The following is a 21,313-nucleotide window of genomic DNA, read 5'->3' on the forward strand; positions in this document are numbered from 1 at the left end:
ATCCATATATAATTATAATTTCTAGCTAGACATTTAACAACTTCAGAAATGATAAATCCAAATTATAAATACAAATTTAGAATAATGACAAAAATGGAAAATAAACGAGGATTCCAAAATGTTGACATATATTTTAAAAAAATTCCTTTTGGGAGCTTTTAATTTTTAATTTTTTTTTTCATTATAAAAAAACTCTTTTTATAATAAGAGTTTTTATAAAAATATGTTTAGGAAGAGAAGCTAAAAATTAAGACATGCACGAAAGTAGAAAGAAAAGCCACTTCTAATAAATTAAAATAGAAAATTTTATTAATAAAATTTGTCTTCTTCATACACTTTTGAACTGCTTAATGAAGTACAAAGAGAATCCGCAGCAGTATGAGTCTCCGTCTTTCTGTGTCTTTGTTTCTTATAGAGGCAGTCCAGCCATAAAACGTTGGTAAAAATACAATGCCTCCTGTGGTTTATATTCTGGAACAGTATGCCCAGCTCCCTGCACCAATATTATTTAATAGTATCAAAACCAAAACAATCTTATGGTAATTTAATAGAACTAGAACATTTTCATGTACATACCTTTATCGTGAGAAAAGTAAGATTTTTTTCATATCCTTGTATATACCTGCAACCAATAAACAAAACCAACTCAACCTCTAGTCAAGATTATGTCCTAGTAATGGGAATGATCCTCATGAAAAGAGTTGCTTCATACTGTAAATACTTGAAGAAGATCTTTTAATTGGATTTTAAAACCATTTAAGGAAATTAAGCACCCGAATCTCCCAAAAGGTGAATCCATTTAATGGATTATAATATTTGAAAATTCATTAAGTAGGATAAGGAGGAAATAGCATTAGAAGTACCCAGCAACTTGATCATTGATTGACCAAGGTCTCCATTCATCAACAATCTTGTATCCAAGTGAACTAGTCCATGCTCGGCTTCCAGTAAATGGGACACACATGTCATGATCACCACTGCCAAAAACATGAAGCTTTAGGAACAACCAAAAAGAATATAACATAACTTGAAGCCTTTGAATCATCAAAGATAATAGCAATTACAGTAACAAATTGCTGTGCAAAGAACTAGAATTATGGTGATCCCGCAAACTTTTTGTAAACAACTTTAATTGGGGTGATCCTTGTGTGGATATAGTATAAACTATGAAGCAAGTTCAGCAATAAATAATCAATCCCTTAAATGCACTAGAATCTGACAGTTTTGCAATGGCAATGAAATTCAAAATGTTAAACTATGTAACAAATAGTTGTTGGTCAAGTTGCGACCTAGTTAGACGCATAGACCCCAATATTTGACCTGTTAAAAGAATAGTTGGTTCGAATTTCGAGAGAAGCAATTTCCGAGGAGAGTGGAGAGCCATAAACCCGAAATCAGATTACCCGTGTCCATTAGGATTCCAGACACCCGTTGTTATCTAACATAATTTATATTGTATACCTAAGAATTTCTTCTAGAAGACTCAAAAATCAAAGAAAAGAAAATACTTAATAGAACATACATATAACATGGTAAAATAAAGTAGAACCAGAATTGTTGAAAGCTCCATACCCAACAAACAAATATAAAACTAAAAATTTCACACTGTCCTGTAGCTATATTAAAACATGTTCACATAATGTACTTTCTTTCAGTTGTCAAGTCACCAACAAGATCAAGGACTGTTGCATTGATGAAAATAATGATAGATTCTTCCTTCTCAAATAAAACTATTGAAAGATATAATAAAATCATCATCTTGGTACTACTCTCGTCCAAGCTAAACTAATTTGTGGAGTTCTAATGGCATCAAACACATTTTGCTTTCATAAATGTAAAGAAATGCCTTCAAGTTTAAAATTCACCTGTATATAAGTGCTCGATATCCTTTGGAAGTTAGTTTCTTATGGTACTTGATCATACTCCCAGTATCATGATTGTATTCAAGGTCGGTACATAATTGCCAATCACTGACCACATTTTTCTGTTGTGGAACAAAGATCACAATTTAGTGCTTTGATATCCACAGCACCGTATTTTGCTAAAAAACCTTACCTCTACTGTGTGGATTGCTCTCCTGACCTCAGGATTGTTCAGCCATAAGGTTGCAACCTCATCATCATCCTATAACGTTAGATTTTGTTACTTAAACATCCAATGTAGAGGCAATGCAACAATATCAATAACAAGAATAACTGCAATTTTTTTTTTTTTTTTTTTTTTGGAGTTACCCAACCCTAATTATCTCTTTGAGACGAGTTGGCTCCCTCCGGTATCCCCACGAGCTTCGACTCTTTGAGCCGGCTATGGGACTAATCCGGAGTGCGGGGGAACAGTGATGGCTAAAGGTTCAGCCCCTTCCCCAAGAATGCATTCAGCGGGAATCGAACACATATCCAACCCCACTAACTCAGCGCCAAGTTACCAACAACTACTGCAATTTTATCATGTATAAAAGCATCACTCATGAAAGCAGATATGATACATTAAGAAACAGCGACAAAAAAAGATTATGCTATTCAATTAGCAAATATTTATCACCAATTTTTTTTCTTCTTAACTAAATCATAATTGGTGGGAAGGATCAAAGCAAGATCAATGTATGACTAAAACACAACTTTATTTAGTATGCCAGAAACTTGAAGTAATAATCCACTTATAGATAATGACTTTTAAGGCACCGCCATTAGAAGCTAGAACCTAATTTATGCGGACACAATTTATTGCCAATAAAAACATTATTGGATAGATATCTCTCAATCAAGTTTGATTTCATATTTGAACACCAAAATTGATGAAGAATTATTATTTCAAATATATAAGGTTTAGAACAAGATAGAATATGTTTAAATATTTTCATTAGTTTATATCATTGAGTCAAGTTTTTCTCATTATCTTGAGCAGAATCTCCCTTTCAGCACTGTTTTCATCATTTTATCATGTAACTATTAGCTTTTGTAGTTTCATTTAAGATAAATGAAATCAGTAATTCTGAAGTGTATATATGTATATCCTTATGCGCTTACTTTAAAAATAAGTTCATTTTATAGAAGTCTTATCATCAAAATTATATCCAATAATCAAGCAAAAAAATAAAATCAATGGAGAAGCTGGGAGTAAAAATATGAATGGTAAAGAAATAAAGTACCAAAGGAAAGTAACCTACATCGCATGGAGCAGGGATGTCATTGCTCAGTTGTGGCCAAGTTGGTACAATTCCATCTTTCACAGGAGCTCTTAAGGGCCAACCACGACCAAACATTCTTTTTCTCACAGGCATAGGTCTATCAGTTTGACCCAGTTGCCTAAAGCTAATTGGCAACTTATGATAGGATCTTTTATTCTTTTCTGTCTCTTCATCATGATAGCATGGTTCCAGAATGTCATATATGTTTACCCCACCAATGTCCTGTGAAGTAAAAAAAAATCACCAATGAGTGGCTCATATCTCTTAAGGTTGTTTCATGTCAGGACTGTCCTATAGTTAAATCACCTCATCAAATTTTGACAACATTTTTTTGCAATTTGCGTTGACTGGATCATAGAATTTCCCACTGCATTGTTTTGTGATCTCCTGCAGCATATACCATTGATTACATGAAACATGTTAAAAAGCTGACAAACTTATAGCAAAGTTTTAAGTAGAGGCTGCAGCATATACATTCTGCTAACTAAAGCATATTTACTACCAGTTATCACTTAGTAGCAATGGTTCAAAAATGCATCAACATTGAAGAAAGTGTAATTAACAAGATGCGGTCCACAATTTAAAACTTTGTAGAAAGTGTAAACTATTTTACATACTTCATAAAAGAAAAAGTAAAATACAAGCTATTAATTAGTCCACTAAGATGATAATGATGTGCAACTAAGACCTTGCTATATAATTAAGGGTTTTATTTTTACCCCAAACATTTCAATACTGATAAGACCCATCCCATATGCAAATGGAACAATAGCATTGCCATCAAATTCTTCATCTGTAACAGCATTTCCAACCATGTAGCCCTGCATGTTGAAATGATTTCAGATTGTGGCAACTGATTTGAAAACATAATGTGACCCCTTAAAGATAAAATACCTTGAAATTTAGTTTGGGCGTTGTGTTAGCTTCAATTCCTGTGGAAGATCAAGAAACTGAATCATACGTTTGATTCTAACACATTCAATTCAACACTTTCATGACACGACTTGTTTTACCTTTGACTATTTCATCAGCAAGAGTAGGCACATAAACTCCAGCATAGGACTCTCCAGAAATGAAGAGTGGGTTGGGAAGGAACTCAGGGTATAGTTCAAACCACTGGTTTGTTCAAGAATAAGGCAAAAGCAAAATGGTAAGAATAAGGATTTCTTGATTCAAATATTTATGTCAAAAGTTTCCATTTGTTTCCTTAACTACCTTGAGGAGAAAAGTATGTGTATCAGAGGCTGTCTTTACATCTCCAGTAGTGTAATCAGATTTATTCTTTGAGTATGAAAACCCCACTCCAGCAGGAGAATCCAAATATATAATGTTGGAAACCTATAATGCAAATCAAAGTAGAATCTTATACACACTGATCAAAACAAGACACAATCGTTGATTAATCCCAAAACTTCAGTTGGGGAATTAAATCATTTTGCTCTTTCCCTTTCTAGATTCAACACAGTTTGTAAGTTGATACCTTTGACCAGCTGTATGGATTGAGTTGCAACCTTGGCAGGGTTCCCTTAGTCTTTGGTTTTTCAAAATTAAAAGGACCTGAAACACATGAAGAATAAGCCACATGATTTATAAATGAGATCAATAAAAATAAAACCATTCAATCTTGAAGAATTAATGAGAACTCAGGGTCAAGAAACCACAAGCAACAAAACTATGTTTTGAAGAAGTCTAATGAGTAGACCCCAAATTAGTTGGGGTAGCGAAATAAATTGAATAAAATCACTTCTCACAAAACCTCAAATAGCAAAATGGGGTGAAGACAATCCTTATACCCAGTCTTATCCTTAAATATTTGCAAAGAGACTTGATTTTCTGGATTTGAACCTATAATCTTTCAGACACAGATGAACAGTTTTACTATTGCTTCAAACGAAATAAATTAGAATAATAGGGAAAAATGAATAAGACGGAGATTAACATTGTAAGCAATCACAAACCATTTGCGCTTACAATTCTACCTGTTCAACCTAAAATGTATCAAAACCAAAATGGGAAAGTGAAAACTGGCTAGTAACCCTTACCATGCTCATATACAAAGCCATCCAAGCTAGAGCACCCTGGTCCACCATTAAGCCATAGAACCACTGGGTCCTGAGATGGTTTACCTTCAGATACAACAAAATAGTAATACAAGTCCCTTCCATGACTTTCATCCACAGTCACATACCTTAAATGTCAAAAACCAAGACCATTGAATCAGAAATCTTGCAATTCGGCCATTAGTTAATGTGTCAAAACATATGAAACAAGACAAGTAAAAAAACAAAGAACAAAAGCCAGAATTTGATATAGCCAGTGCAGGAATTATAAATAATTGGATATAGTATACTCAACATAACAATATATAAAGGTAATAAGGATTTTTCTCATCCCTTTTCTCTCCGGTCGGGTTTAGTGGAGATTGATTTTTTTTATACTCAACATAAAATAAAAAGTCACTCCTTATTAAATTCCGATCAGGATAGGTGAGAACAATTCTTATACGCAATCTTATCAGCAAAAAAAGTTATATTCTTGATTCGAACCTTGGTTACAAAGGCAAAATAACAAAAACAAATTAAAAATAAAAAGGCAGAATTTGTTTAAGGACAAACTAAATAGCAATTGCAGGAATAAGAATTGAAGTGGAATTGGATATAGAAATAGCATACCCAGCATAGTGCCTGGAAGGTAGAGTGCCATTGAAGCCTGGAACATTGGTTATAAGAGACTTTTCAGGTGCTGATTGGGTCAGCACAAAGCTCAAAGAAATGTGGATTAAGATAAAGTAGAAGTAGAACATTTTAGCCATCTAGGGACCTCACTCCTAAAATAAAAAAAGAATTGTTTATCAAGACAGTGACAACTTGATACCATTTTATAGTTGAAAGATTCTGAATATATAATTATACAATGATGGTTCTACCTTTTTCTACTTAACAATTGTGGCTTGTTTAACTTAAAAGCAGAGATACAACCAGATGAGGAATAGAGGTAATTGAGATATCAAAGTCAAAGTTCCACGAAACGTAAAAGGAGAAGTATAAAAATAATTAAATATTCCTTAATCAATTTCCTTAAGAATGTCTTTATTATTATGTAACCAAAATATTAAATTATTTTAATATTTGCAAGAAACTAAGAACATAGGTCAGGATTAACACACAATCATAATTGTTCGCTCACTTATATCCGATGATTCACAAAATTAATAAATTATAATCATTAGATATAAATAAAATTCAACGATCAAATTAAGAGTATAATTCATAATAATATGAAATGATCGTGTCCTTAAGTATATATATATAACTAAAGTGTCCACAATTTTGCGCCATAATTCATTTCATATTTTAATTTTTAGGAACTTAATAATTTTAGATATTTTTCAGTTTATAATTGATTTTGTCTTGAATTAATTTAGTCTAAATAGTAATTCGATTAAGTTTGTTATAGTTCTTCCCTAATTGCACTAATTATTTTGTTTTGTCACGTGTAAATTCAATTTAATATTTTGCATGTTTTATGATCGTGTCCTTAAGTATATATACAACTAAAGTGTCCACAATTTTGCGCCATAATTCATTTCATATTTTAATTTTTAGGAACTTAATAATTGTAGATATTTTTCAGTTTATAATTGAATTTGTCTTGAATTAATTTAGTCTAAATAGTAATTCGATTAAGTTTGTTATAGTTCTTCCCTAATTGCACTAACTATTTTGTTTTGTCACGTGTAAATTCAATTTAATATTTTGCATGTTTTATGGAAATCAAGATCAGGATGATTTTTTTTTTTTTACCCCTCCCCTAGTATTTATTTGTTGTATTTAGTTGACTTAGGGAATATGAGTAGATCCCAGTGTATTTTGCCTATTTAGCCCGTGTGAGGTCTGTTCTATCTAGGATACCAAAAAAATAAAAATAAAAAGTACCGTAAATTCTTATATTTTACATACACGCAATATTTGTTAGGTCCTGGATAGACCGTATTGCTATACCGTGAGGTATGCGCTCAGAGATAATGTATATCAGGTGTATACTAGGCTTATAGCCGAGGTCCCAATCACTGTGCACAAGCAATAGACTTTTAGCCAAGGGGTGAGTGTGTGCACAGTGTGGGCAGTATTCGTAAATAGGTTAGAAGTGTTTACCTGAAGTCCTTAAGCTCTTATTTATAAGGATTACCTTCTTAGGCTTGGGCCTTTTGAGCTCTCCCAATTGCAATAGGATTCAACTCCCTTTCTGTTGGGATGTGATCCTTATCTTGTGCCCTTTGATTGTTTAGAGTTGTTGAGATGCTTATGACTCTATCTCTTAGTAGATTCCTAGGTTGGTAGTTGGGATATGATATTCATATCCATAACAGTTGCCCCCCAGCTCGGTATTCTGAGGCTTGGAATACCGAGGTGATGTTATGTCACCTCGGATTTGGTTCGTCCGAGTTCATTGGTTTCAGAATTGTGTCTTTGAAAGTTTGACTTCTGTGACTACTCAGAATTAATTTTGCCGAGGTCATTTGCATAACTTTTCTTGTTCTTCCTTGGCATTGCATATGAAGTTGATTTTGATCATGTCGGATTTTCATGAGTACATTTTATGCCTTTAGGGATTGTCGGTCCGAATTTTGATCTCGTTGTGCTGGGCCGAGTTGAAGGTCTTGGCCATGCTACGACTTTCGGTTTCCACTTCGTGGTCGAGTTCCTGTCGACGTCTTGATCTAGGTCGGATTTTGTTCTTATCTTGCTGTCCTGACCTTTCACTTCTTGCCTGCGGTGACGGTTATGGACTTCCATGTGTCTCTTTTCTAGTGGTGGTTCGTGCATCGTGGGTCGAGCGTCATTCTGAGCCTTTGCAGGTCATGATGACGCTCATTAAACGAGTGCAGAAGCGATTTTACAACTTTGCCCATGGCTACTCAACCGTTTGAGATCCTTTCATCTTCGCGCCTGTGGCTTTGTTTCCCCTTTAAATACCATTTTTTAAAATGGTATAGGATTTTTGTTCGTCTGCATCGCCTTTTACATTATACTTCCCTGCTTAATTTCTCTCCACCTTCAGGCGCGTTTCTTTGAGTTTCTGGGTCTTCCTTCGTTGTCAAGGCATTCTGAGTGTGTTAACCTTCTTCTCAGTCCTTATCTTGACCAGGTATCTCTTCTTCTTTTCATACTTTTTGTTTCAAGTATTAGTTTATATTTCCTGTTGGGAGGAGTGTTTCTTGAGCTCTCCTTAAACCAAGTGGGTAATGGATATTCCTGGTTCTTTTGGTGCGGCTGTTGGTCGAAATGATGGAGGGGATCTTAACGAGGAAATGGTACAGGAATTACCTCGAGCCGTCCAGTATTGGTTCTATGGTAGGGAATACACCGAGGAGGAGAAGCTCCAGCAGCTTCTCCGAAGCCACCGAGGGGGTCGTCGGGTCTCCCGAGGTGGACGTGGTAGGAGAAGAAGTGGGAGTCATCAACCTCAACTTAATTTTGGCAGGGGTGTTCCTCCTTCGGTCCCTAACCTTTCGATTTCTGGGTTGGGCTCCTCTCCTGACCCAGCTCCTTTATCTTATATTTTACCATCATCTCAGGTGGCCCCAAGTCCGAGGTCCATTTTAAATCGGATTCCCCCTCTTAGGTTGAGTGATAGTTCTTCAAGTCTTTCTTCATCCGAGCTGGGTTTTCCAAGGTCGGATGTTCCTTCTTGCTTTGATGATTCAGCTTCTAGTCGAATGCCTTTTGTCGATCTTTTCAGTAGTTCTGACGACTCCATCCCTTTTTCTTGGAGTCCAGGCTTGCCGCCATATGATCTTGGGAGTCCTAGATCGGATTTGGTTGATTTTTGTACTGATCCTCATCCTTTATATTCCAGAGCCACAATTATGGAGGGATCCGGCGTTGAAGATTGGGTTCTTCTCGAAGTCCTACAAAGGAGATCCACAATGTCTCCTGCCGACGTGGCCCAACTTTCAGTTGGAGAACCCACTGGGGTGGACATGCTCCCAGCATGTGATCTTTCGGTGTCTGCGGGTCCTATTTTGGACGAGCCCCATTTGTTTTTCCTTTACCAGGATCTGATTACCAAGTTAGGGATTCGGTTTCCCTTCACCAAGTTCCAGATGGCCGTGATTCGTAGGCTTCGAATTGCGCCTTCACAACTTCATCCCAACTCATGGGCCTTCATCTGGGGTTTCGAGCAAGTGTGCGCATACCTTTGTCTTCCTTGTACAGTTTGCCTTTTTTTTTCACTTTTTTGATGTATATACAGCCCGGACTGGAGCCGAGGCTAAAGAGAGAAAGGGTTGGGTTACTCTTCGAGGTGCTCCGAACCGGGGTATGTTTATCCCCTACTCCCAATCTTTCAAGGGTTTTAAGGACGCCTACTTCAGGGTAGTAGCTCGTTCAGACTGCCTCCCCTGGTTTGCCTCGTCTTTATCAGACGGAGGGGATTTGGCAGGTCGGTTTGAGCTTTATTGGTCGCAGAATCATTATCAACGGCGTCCTAAGGACTATGCTACTCCAGGAGTAGCTCTTTCCGATTCGGAGAGACTGGCGGCGTCCGTCCTGATTGGTTATGCCCGAAAATTTGGCATTATCGATTTGAGTCGGATTGTAGATAAATTTGGAGAGGATCTCCTCCGCGATCTTGGTATGTGATTTTCCTTTATGACCTGTTTCTGATATATCTAATGACTTGAGTTCTGATCTTTGAAAATCCTTTGCAATTAGCATGACGAGCGAAGAGTACAGGAAGTTTTTGCCCAAGCCAAAGAAGACTTCTAAGGGGAAGGCTAAAGTAAATCTTTCCTCCGAGGTCGAGACTACCAAGAGACGACAGATTGACATCGGTCAGGGTGGTAGTTCGGCCATTGACGAGGTTATTTCAACCGATGTTTCGGCTCCCCTTTTTACATCCTCGCCATCTCCACTCTCCCCTCCTCCTCCCACTCCTCAAGGGGACTTGATTGTCTTGGAATCTGGGGAGTTGTGGAAGGCCGGGATCTCGGATCGACTTAGGGCTGTGCTGAAGTCTCCTCAACAGTTTATGGGCTCTTCGACCTTGACTTCCAAGCTGAGGAGCCTGATAGCTCGTCTGGAAGAGGATTCTCTGAAGACGTCTTCCTTACTCCAGTCTCCAGTCATTTCAAGACCTCCATCAAAGGCTCGATTTGTCGGCTGCTTCCAATTCATCCCTTGCCCTCAAGGTGGAAGAACTTTTGGGGAAGAATGGAGAGCTCGGTAAGACGAAGTCAGAGCTGGAAAGGAGAGTTCAGGAATTGAATTTGGAGCTGCGGGGGGTGAATAAAACTTCGGAGTCGGCCAATATCAGGGCGGAAGACTTGAGGATGGAAAATGAGGCTCTTTCCAAGTCTTTGGCTGACAAGCACTAACTAACCGTTTATACTTAAGTTGAATCAACGAAAAGATCATTGATTGCATTAATTTCTTGTCACCAGAAACTAAGTTGAATTGTATTAAAACTTAATAAGCAAATAAAATGTGAATTATAATGTAAACAAGTAGTCAGATGTCAATTTCCCTCAAGCATGAATTTATGGATGAACCAATTTTCATTATGAATTATCTACTATGTGATGTTGATCAACCTTTTTCTTATCATCAAGATGTAATGTCTTACTACCTTGATAGATACATTAATCAGAAACCCCAATGTCTTGGTGATTCCCTTCTTAATACATGCATTAATTACTAAGGTCTTAAGATCACATCAGAAATCCTAGCATCAATGTCTTGACTACTAGAACACTGATGATGAAGTTGTCAAATATAGAAATAATGTAAACATGTCTGTTCTACACTACTCCTTAACATGAAGAATTTAATCAAGACAACTTCATACAATCACATAATAGATAAACATAACATCTAATTAACCATTCATAAATTCAAACTTGAGTTCCATTGAATCAGACTACAAAGGACTCTACTCAGACATAATTGAAATACAAACAAGAGAAGAAAGATAGATCAAACTCCATTGTCATGATAGTTGAGTCTTCAATCTCCAAGTATGATTACATAGGAAATACTAACTATTACATAAACTAATCCTAAAGAATTTGAAAATTCAGAGAGAATAAGGAGTCAGATCAGATCTATGAAGGATCTGATCTGATCTCCCCTCTCCTAGTGTGACGGGCCAGGTCAGATTAGAATCTGAGAGAATATATGGGATATGTGGGATTATATCAGAATGTGAAGGCCCTTGCCTTTTATAGAGTTACAAAATACAACTGAAAACTGCCATGGGCGCTAAAACGTTCATTGATGGGCGTTTTAGCGTCCATGTTTGACGGATGCCCAACTGCTTTTAACTGATTCCAACGCTAAAACGTTTGACTTGGGCGATTTAGCGTTCAAGACCAGAGTCTTTTTCCAACAGCAGGGCGCTAAAACGTTTGATCAGGAAGTTTTAGCGCCCAAGACCAGCAACTTTTGTCCTCAGATTGCAGCAGCGCGCTAAAACTTTCAGTGTTGGACGTTTTAGCGCTCGGCACCAGCAACTTTTGCCTTCAGTTTGCAGCAGCGCGCTAAAACGTTCTTTGTGGACGTTTTAGCGCTCAACACTTGAGCATTCTCCCTTTCTTCAGAATCTTCTTCTTTCTCTCTGTTGCTTCTTGAGCTTCATTTTCCTACAAGAACAATGTAAATTTTCAACATAAGCTTCAGAACTTGTATTTAGGACTTTCTAGGACATTAACCCTTTTTTCCATCCATTTAATCACACAAATTGATATTAATTCATGCTTAAAAACCTGATGAACCAAGGGTTTATCACAATTCCCAGATTTGAACATTGTTGTCCTCAGCAATGAATTAAAAACAGAGAAGAAATTGAGATTCTTTACAAATGAAATTCATGAGGATGGACTTTAATTAACAAAAGATCACATTGATACAACTTACAACCATGCAATCTCTTATTTCTTATGACTTGCCCAACATCATATGTGGCTTTTCAACAAATCAGTAAAGATGGTATACAAAGACTTCCAAACAACAACACCTTCTCACTAGGAATTTCTAAAAAATTATGAGAATTTAACTCTCTTGCACACTAGTGTTTAAGGATGTACTTATCACTCACTCTTCACTGAACTCAAACTGCCATAAGCTTGCCCATGTTCTCACTATTCATAGTAACAATGATCCATAAGGTAGATCAAAAAGGTTTTGGTATGATTAGCAATGAGGCTTGGTGTGTGGTTTGACTAGAGGTGAGGATTTCTGTGAAAGGGGAAGTTCAGATCAAATGAATCAGATTCAGATAAGAGGGAATTCACAGTAATTAATCAATTTCTTCCTAATTCCCTCAACTTTCTTCCTTTTCATTCCTTGTGTTTTCTTTTGAACCTTTCTTCCTGACACTTTGTGTCTTTAACAAAAATTTCTCTTTTTCTTTCAGACACTTTGTGTCTTTAATACTTTCCTCTGTCTCTTCCAACACTTGTATTTCATACCTTTTTCTTTCTTTCCTTTATTTCCAACACCTTGTACATTCACTTATTGCAAAAACACTTTCCTCCCCACATAACACTCCATCCCTCATCACTTATCTGCACTTATCTGAAACTTTTAATCTGAAGGATTGAAATAAATGTGGTTCTTGGTTTTATAGACAATAGGCTAGGCTCAAGGGTTTTATGCAATGGGAACTTAAGGGTTGGCCATTTGACTTTCTGGTTCAAGAAGGAAATGCCTCTACCCTACACATCAGCAACCATTCAAGCAAGAAACAAGGAAAGTTCTAGAGTTACTCATGCAGTGAAGTGCTCTCTGCACAAAATTTTCTGTATAGGCTCAATTTCTCACAGTTCAGAGTGCATGCTTGACTTTCTCTCTATGCATCAAAACTAATCTCTTTACTCTTGCACATTGAATGAGTCATGCAATCATTTTATTTTTTGCTAAACATGCAAGGTAAAAGGTTGTATCCTTAATTTGATCAATCATCTAAAACTTTGATCAGTCAAATCCTCATGGAATTCTATATCACAACTGAAATCCAAATTCAATATTACAGATAAAATCTAAATCACACAGAAAACTTAGAAAAGAAAAAGATTGAGATATTTCCCTGTTTTGGCTCATCAATTTGTGTGACATCTCCTTGAAGTTTGCATGCCATTCAATCACACCCAATTCCCAGATTTAAATGTTGTTGTCCCCAGCAACTAATTTAAATTGAAAACAACAATTGATCACTGAAACACATTCATATATAAACCTATAGCATCAGTACTATCGTAATGTGCATCATGCAAAAACAGCAATTATCCCAATGTACTTAACTGAATTACAAAAGTAAACTAACAACAAAATAAAACTAAAAGAAACTAACAACAAAATAAAAAGAATTTGAGAGTGTGTGAAATGAGAGTGAATGAGAGTGAGGGAGTAGAATATGAGAGTGTTTGAAATGAGAGTGAGGGAGTAGAATATGAGTGTGTGTGAAACATATGAGATAACCATGTAAATCATATAAGTGGATCAGCGTTAAAACGTTGAAATCAAGCGTTTTAGCGCTGGTCTCCAGAGACATGTGCACATTGATGTGCGTCGCATCGCGCTAAAACGGTCACGTCTGAACGTTTTAGCACTCTGGACCAGAAAGAACAAAACTTCACAAATACATATAAATTGCTGAAAAATAAAAATTCAATCTCAAATATTAATGGTGTCTGTCAATGTTGAAGAACAAATCCCCGGCAACGGCACCAAAAACTTGTTGTCAGATTTAGCAAGTGCACTAGTCAAACAAGTAATAAAATGATGAGTAAAGATCATTACCACGAGGATTTATGTTCAAGCACTAACTAACCGTATCTACTTAAGTTGAATCAACGAAAAGATCATTGATTGCATTAATTTCTTGTCACCAGAAACTAAGTTGAATTGTATTAAAACTTAATAAGCAAATAAAATGTGAATTATAATGTAAACAAGTAGTCAGATGTCAATTTCCCTCAAGCATGAATTTATGGATGAACCAATTTCCATTATGAATTATCTACTATGTGATGTTGATCAACCTTTTTCTTATCATCAAGATGTAATGTCTTACTACCTTGATAGATACATTAATCAGAAAACCCAATATCTTGGTGATTCCCTTCTTAATACATGCATTAATTACTAAGGTCTTAAGATCACATCAGAAATCCTAGCATGAATGTCTTGACTACTAGAACACTGATGATGAAGTTGTCAAATATAGAAACAATGTAAACATGTCTGTTCTACACTACTCCTTAACATGAAGAATTTAATCAAGACAACTTCATACAATCACATAATAGATAAACATAACATCTAATTAACCATTCATAAATTCAAACTTGAGTTCCATTGAATCAGACTACAAAGGACTCTACTCAGACATAATTGAAATACAAAAAAGAGAAGAAATATAGATCAAACTCTATTGTCATGATAGTTGAGTCTTCAATCTCCAAGTATAATTACATATGAAATACTAACTATTACATAAACTAACCTAAGGAATTTGGAAATTCAGAGAGAATAAAGAGTCAGATCAGATCTATGAAAGATCTGATCTGATCTCCCCTCTCCTAGTGTGATGGGCGAGGTCAGATTAGAATCTGAGAGAATATATGGGATATGTGGGATTATATCAGAATGTGAAGGCCCTTGCCTTTTATAGAGTTACAAAATACAACTGAAAACTGCCATGGGCGCTAAAACGTTCATTGATGGGCGTTTTAGCGTCCATGTTTGACGGATGCCCAACTGCTTTTAACTGATTCCAATGCTAAAACGTTTGACTTGGGCATTTTAGCGTTCAAGACCAGAGTCTTTTTCCAACAGCAGGGCGCTAAAACGTTTGATCAGGAAGTTTTAGCGCCCAAGACCAGCAACTTTTGTCCTCAGATTGCAGCAGCGCACTAAAACTTTCAGTGTTGGACGTTTTAGTGCTCGGCACCAGCAACTTTTGCCTTCAGTTTGCAGCAGCGCGCTAAAACGTTCTTTGTGGATGTTTTACCGCTCAACACTTGAGCATTCTCCCTTTCTTCAGAATCTTCTTCTTTCTCTCTGTTGCTTCTTGAGCTTCATTTTCCTACAAGAACAATGTAAATTTTCAACATAAGCTTCAGAACTTGTATTTAGGACTTTCTAGGACATTAACCCTCTTTTCCATCCATTTAATCACACAAATTGATATTAATTCATGCTTAAAAACCTAATGAACCAAGGGTTTATCAAGCTAATTTTATTTGCTTTGAAATAAATCTACCTACTGACTGAACTTAAGAGCTCGTGTTATTTGCGTAGAGATAAATCTATCTACTGACTGAGCTTGAGAGCTCGTCTTATTATCTCGAAAGTCAGACTTCAGGCCTAACTATAGTAGACCTTCAGCTTGTCCGCGTTCCAAGTTCTCTTTACTAGCTTCTTGGAGATAGTTTCCAAGGTGTAGGCTCCCTTTCCCAAGTTTTCTTTAACTTTGTAGGGGCCTTCCCAGTTTGCAGCGAGCTTTCCATCTCTGGCATTCTTATTGCCGATGTCGGCTCTTCTTAGCACCAGGTCGCCACTCTGAAATGACCGAGGTCTGACCTTCTTATTGAATCTAGCAGTTACTAGGCGCTTCGCCATCATATTCTTATATCTGGCGTTCTCCCTGCATTCATCCAATAGGTCGAGTTCTACACTAGGTGCCTCTCTGTTTTGACTTTCAGTTCCTCGTAATCTTTATACCCTCCTCCAAGATGGTTCGTCGATTTCCACCGGAATCATGGCCTTGCACCCATATGTCAGCTTGAAGGGGGTTTCTTCTGTGGCGAATTAGGTGCTTGTTCTGTAACCCCACAAGGCGAGGTGTAATTGTTGCACCTAATTTCCTTTGGCTTCGAACAACCTTTTCTTGAGCCCGTTTATAATCACCTTGTTGGCAGACTCGGCTTGTCCGTTGGTCTGAGGATGTTCTACTGATGCAAACCGATGTGTAATCTTGAAGTCGGCCATTAACTCCTGGAACATTCTATCAGCGAACTGTGTCCCGTTGTCCGTGATGATCTCGGCGGGAAGTCTAAATCGGCTAATCAGGTTTCTTTCAAAGAACCTCTGTATTCTCGCCGAGGTAATGGTGGTGAGGGGTTCAGCCTCAATCGATTTGGTGAAGTAGTCAGCTGCCATTATCAACCATTTGAGCTGTCCTTCAGCCGCGGTGAAAGGTCCCAGCAAGTCCATCCCCCATTTGAAGAATGGCCATAAAGCCGTAATGGTTTGCAGCTCTTCGGGAGGAGCACGAAGGATGAGCGCATGCTTCTGACATTGCTCGCACCTTCTGACGTGTTCCTTCGCGCCCGCCTCCATCGTAGGCCAGTAGTATCCGGCCCTTAGTGCCTTTCTGGATAGAGCTTTTCCTCCCATGTGATGTCCATTTATGCCCTCATAGATCTCGGCCAACACATACTCAGCTTCGTTCTTATTTAGGCATTTCAGCATGGGTGTGTAGAAACCCTCTTTTTGTAGAGTTTCCCTTCTACTCTGGTAAAGCAGGCCGAGTTCCTCACGAGTTTTCTGGCCTCTAATATTTTGTCTAGCAGGACTCCTTTTTCCAGGTAGGCCACTATTGGCCTTCTCCAATCCTCAGTCTCGGTTATCACCATGATGCATGTCAGCTCCAGGATGTTCTATTGTATTACAGTGCGATGGTTTCCTGAGCCTTTCGAGCTGGCGAGTTTTGATAGGATGTCTGCCTTGCTATTTTCGTTTCGAGGTATGTACTAGATTACCACCTCGTCGAACTCGGCTAATAGCTCCTTAACCTGTTGGAGATACTTCATCATGAGAGGACCCTTAGCTTGATATTTTCCCTCAACTTGTGACGTAACCAGCTGTGAGTCACTCAGGATCTTTATCCTCCTGGCTCCGTGCTCTTTGGCTTGCATGATCCCGACGATGAACGCCTCGTATTCAGCTTGGTTATTTGAGGTCAAAAATACTAGGTGAAGTGAGTGTTCAATGGACACTCCCTCCAGGCTTTCAACTATCACCCCGGCTCCGCTCCCCTTAGAGTTTGAGGATCCGTCGACATATATTGTCCAGAAATCTTCATTCCCTTGTCCCTTTTCTTTGGATGAGGTTAGCTTCAGGATGAAGTCAGCCAACACCTGCGACTTGATTGCCTGTCGAGGTTCATACGATATGTCGAACTCGGAGAGTTCGACGACCCAGTTGATCATCCTTCCTGCTAGGTCCGGCTTGTGTAGCACTTGCCTGATGGGTTGGTTTGTTCGCACAATGACTCAGTGACCTTGGAAATAAGGTCGCAGCCTCCTTGTCGTGGTAAGCAGGGCGAATGCAACCTTTTCGAGCCTCTGGTAACGAAGTTCTGGTCCTTGCAATGTCCAACCTACAAAGTAGATCGGCTGTTGTGATTTGTCGGTCTCCCGTACCAGAGCGGCACTGATGGCCTCTTCCCCCACAGACAAGTATAAGATCAACGTTTCTCCGGGCTCTGGTTTCGACAGTACAGGAGGTGTGGCTAAGCAGTTCTTTATATTTTCGAATGCCCTTTTGCATTCTTCACCCCATCCGAACTCCGCTTCTTTTTTAAGGAGCTTAAAGAAAGGCAAGGCTTTTTCTACCGACTTAGGAAAAAACCTAGTTAGGGCCGCAAGGCGACCTGTGAGCTGTTGGATTTCTTTCTTGGTTTCCGGCTGCTTCATCTCGAGGACGGCCTTGCATTTGTCGGGGTTGACTTCTATTCCTCGGTTGGTGAGCATGAAACCTAGGAATTTTCCAGCTGGCACCCCAAAAGCGCATTTGGCCGGTTCAATTTGATCTTTCGAGCTCTTAGTTGCTCAAAAGTCTCCTTGAGGTTGGCGATATGCGCCGATATGCGCATTGATTTGACGATCATGTCATCGATGTATACCTCTAGATTTCTTCCAATTTGCGCTTGAAAAATGCAGTTCATCATCCTTTGATAGGTCTCCCCCGTATTTTTAAGACCAAAATGCATGACGTTGTAGCAAAAGTTTCCTTTTTCTGAGATGAAGGCGGTTTTTTCGTGGTCATCTGGGTGTAATAGGATTTGATTGTACCCAGAGTACGCATCCATGAACGATAGTAGCTGAAATCCAGATGAATTATCAACTAGTTGGTCAATGCTTGGCATCAGGTACGAGTCCTTTAGGCAGACCTTATTGAGATCGGTGTAGTGCACGCAGATCCTCCACTTCCCACTTGGTTTCTTCACCATCACTATGTTAGACAGCCAAGTGGTGTATTGTATCTCCTTGATGAATCTGGCTTCTAACAGCTCGTCGACGTGTTCGCTTAAAGCTTGACGTCGATCAGATCCTATCTTCCTCTTCTTTTGGGACACTGGCTGCGATCCTGGGTACATGGAGAGCTTGTGGCAACAGAAAGTTGGGTCTATTCCTGGGATCTCCCAGGCCTTCCATGCGAATACGTCGGAGTTTTCCTTTAAGAAGGAAACTAGCTCCTTATTAAAAATTGCCTCCAGGCTTGGTGTGCCCTTTACCGTCCCTCCCAATATTGACGTCTTCCAATTCTCCCTGGGGTTCTGGACGAGGTGCCTAGAGCTCCTCTCTCATGTCGAGTTCGATCAAGTTTACCTCGCTTCCACATGCCTTTAGCGATTGGTCCTTAGCTCCTCCACTATTAAGCCGAGGGGGAGATGATGGACCTCCTTGATGGACCCGCAGGGTCTCATAGTAGCACTCCCGAGATTCTTTCTAATCTCCTCTTATGGTGATAATCTCGTTATTCGCCCCTAGCATTTTCAGTGCTTGATGCTTGGTGGAGATCAACATATCCCATTTATGGATTGTAGGCCTGCCAATGATCACGTTGTAGGAAGACGAGGTGTCTATAACGATAAAACGAACCCTTCCAGCTCACAATGCATCCTTCGTGCCTAAGGTCATCTTCAAATCAATGTAGCCTTTTGGAGGGGACGCCGCTCCGTTGAACCCGACCAGCTCGGTGACACATGGTTTCAAGTCATTCTCGTCCAGGTTCATCCTCTGGAAAGCATCCCAGAGAATTATGTCTGTCAAGCTTCCATGATCAATAAAGATTCTCTTGACCCGGTAGTTGACTAGCACTCCGGTGATTACCAAGCCGTCGGTGTGTCCGGGTACGACCATTGCTAGTTCCTCCTGAGTGAAAAACAATCTTGGGGGAGCAGGATTACTGGCTTTCCCTTTGAAGGTCGGCCTGTCTCTTACCGACATGACCTCCTTCAGGTACTTTCTTCTTGCATTGGCCGTGTCTCCTCCTCCTCCCAGAGCTCTGCTTATCACGTTGCATTCAAATTCAGCCTCTTGAAAAGACTCATCTTTATCTTCGACCTCTTTTCCCTTTGCAGGGCGGTCTTGTTTCTGATCCTTTCTGTCCTCTCTCTTTAGGCTTCGACTTTGGCTCCGGTTTCTTTGCCTTCGCTTATTATTCTTCTTGCCCTGAGTTTGGATGATGTACTGCTTTAATTCACCCTTTCTGATGTGCTTTTCGATGGCATCTCGGAGGTCCCAGCAGTCATCCGTGATATGACCGTTCTAGTCATGGAAGGCGCAGTATTTGTTTCTATCCAATCCACTCTTGGCTTTGAGGGGTCGAGGTCTCTCGACATTACGCATTTCAGTCTGGGCCACCTCTTTCCATATCCGAGATCTGGACATGTTCAAGGGCGTGTAATCATCATATTTCCTCCTTGGAGACAGATCTTCCGACCTCTTATCACGAGTGTCCTTCGATTTCTTCGATCCGCGCTGGTCCCGGTCTTTGTTGTTTTTCTTACTCGGACTCCCGTGATTCGGGCTTCGACCTCTAGATTCCCCATAAGCCTTCTGCATGTCCTCGACATCAATGTACTTGTCCGACCTTCGTCGGAACTCCTCCAAGTCATTGACCGGGTTCTTGTAAATTGACTTTGCCAGTGGAGAATCGCCATCTAATCCCGAGATGATCAGATGCAAGTGTACTGGCTCAGTTAAATTCTGAACCTTTAGGGCGGCATCTTTGAACCTATCGAGGTATTTCCTCAATGATTCATTCTCCTTTTGTCGGATTCTTCCCAAGGCATAGGCCGACATTGGATGCGCCTTGCTTGTTGCGAAATTCAACCGAAAAGTTCGGGCTAGGTCCTCGAACGAGTCAATCGAGTGCCTGGGAAGCCTGGTTATCCAGGCCATTGCCTGGCCTGTTAACGTCGCAGCGAAGATTCTGGCCTTGATAGGTCCAGTTATCCCATTGAATAACATTTCGGTCTTGAAAGCCTCTAAATGGGCCTCCGGGTCTTGACTTCTGTCGTACGGTGGTATCTTGGCACTCTTGAATCTCGGCGGTATTGCCAAGTTCATGAGCCTTTCAGTGAATGGGCTATTGTTAGCCTCCTCATCAAGGAGATAATTATCTCCTTTGTTGTTGACTGGTCCTCCGCCCTCCTGGTGGTTGTCATGGTGGGGATTCTGCATATTTCCTTTTGTCGTGGCCGCGTTTTGATGTTGTGGCTCATTAGCCTGGCCTGCGCATCCACCTCGGCCTTCTCTTCCACCTCTGCCTGCTCCTCCAGCTCGTCCCACAAGGTTTTGATTTCGCAGCTCAGCCTCCAGCGCCTCCATCCTCTGGGCATTCAGCCCTTGTTGAGCCAAGAATCTGTTCTCCATCTCCTGCATCCTTTGGAGGATCGCATTCATGGCCACAGTGGTTATGTCCCTGGATTGTTCACTATGTGGAGGTGGTTGCATTGGGGCCGCTGTCGTGTTGGGCTAGGTTCTGGAGGGCAGTCCTTGAGTGCCGACATGTCCGACCTGGACCTCTACTAGCACAGGGGTCACGGCTGATTGGAGCTGTTCCAATGCAGGTTGGTGTGACGGCATACCATAAGGCTGAGGATGAGATTGGTGTGGCGGCCCATTTGGGCAGTGCTGGACGTCGAACGAGTGTTCGTCATTGTGGAATGGGAATCGAAATTTATCGTTCCCACAGACGGCGCCAATGTTAGGTCTTGGATAGACCGTATTGCTATACTGTGAGGTATGCGCTCAGAGATAATGCATATCAGGTGTATACCAGGCTTATAGCCGAGGTCCCAATCACTGCGCATAAGCAATAGGCTTTTAGC

General features: G+C 39.6%; 2 protein-coding genes across 3 annotated transcripts; both read right to left on the reverse strand.

The window, feature by feature from the left end:
* Window positions 1–327: 327 nt before the first annotated feature.
* LOC133295478 (serine carboxypeptidase-like 20) lies at window positions 328–6,048 on the reverse strand. Of its 2 annotated transcripts, none has more exons than XM_061494315.1 (14): window positions 5,860–6,048; window positions 5,230–5,375; window positions 4,668–4,744; window positions 4,403–4,525; window positions 4,201–4,303; window positions 4,082–4,119; window positions 3,907–4,008; window positions 3,494–3,574; window positions 3,167–3,409; window positions 2,056–2,124; window positions 1,866–1,984; window positions 864–977; window positions 577–622; window positions 328–493 (listed from the first exon to the last, which is right to left on the reverse strand). In XM_061494315.1, exons 1-14 carry the CDS (start codon window positions 5,997–5,999, stop codon window positions 410–412), a joined length of 1,485 nt encoding a protein of 494 aa, XP_061350299.1. In that variant the 5' UTR covers window positions 6,000–6,048; the 3' UTR covers window positions 328–409. The 2 variants fall into 2 exon arrangements, with proteins under 2 accessions (XP_061350299.1, XP_061350301.1); XM_061494317.1 differs by lacking the exon at window positions 5,860–6,048 and adding an exon at window positions 5,543–5,581.
* A 13,037-nt stretch (window positions 6,049–19,085) lies between these two features.
* On the reverse strand, window positions 19,086–20,936 carry LOC133295480 (uncharacterized). Its single transcript, XM_061494319.1, has 2 exons — window positions 19,842–20,936; window positions 19,086–19,745 (listed from the first exon to the last, which is right to left on the reverse strand). Exons 1-2 carry the CDS (start codon window positions 20,934–20,936, stop codon window positions 19,086–19,088), a joined length of 1,755 nt encoding a protein of 584 aa, XP_061350303.1.
* Window positions 20,937–21,313: the final 377 nt, after the last annotated feature.

The sequence above is a fragment of the Gastrolobium bilobum genome, unplaced genomic scaffold, assembly GCF_033153095.1.
Source record: "Gastrolobium bilobum isolate Gb01-03AN ecotype WA unplaced genomic scaffold, APGP_CSIRO_Gbil_v1 utg24242, whole genome shotgun sequence".
In the NCBI taxonomy this organism is placed as follows: Eukaryota; Viridiplantae; Streptophyta; class Magnoliopsida; order Fabales; family Fabaceae; genus Gastrolobium; species Gastrolobium bilobum.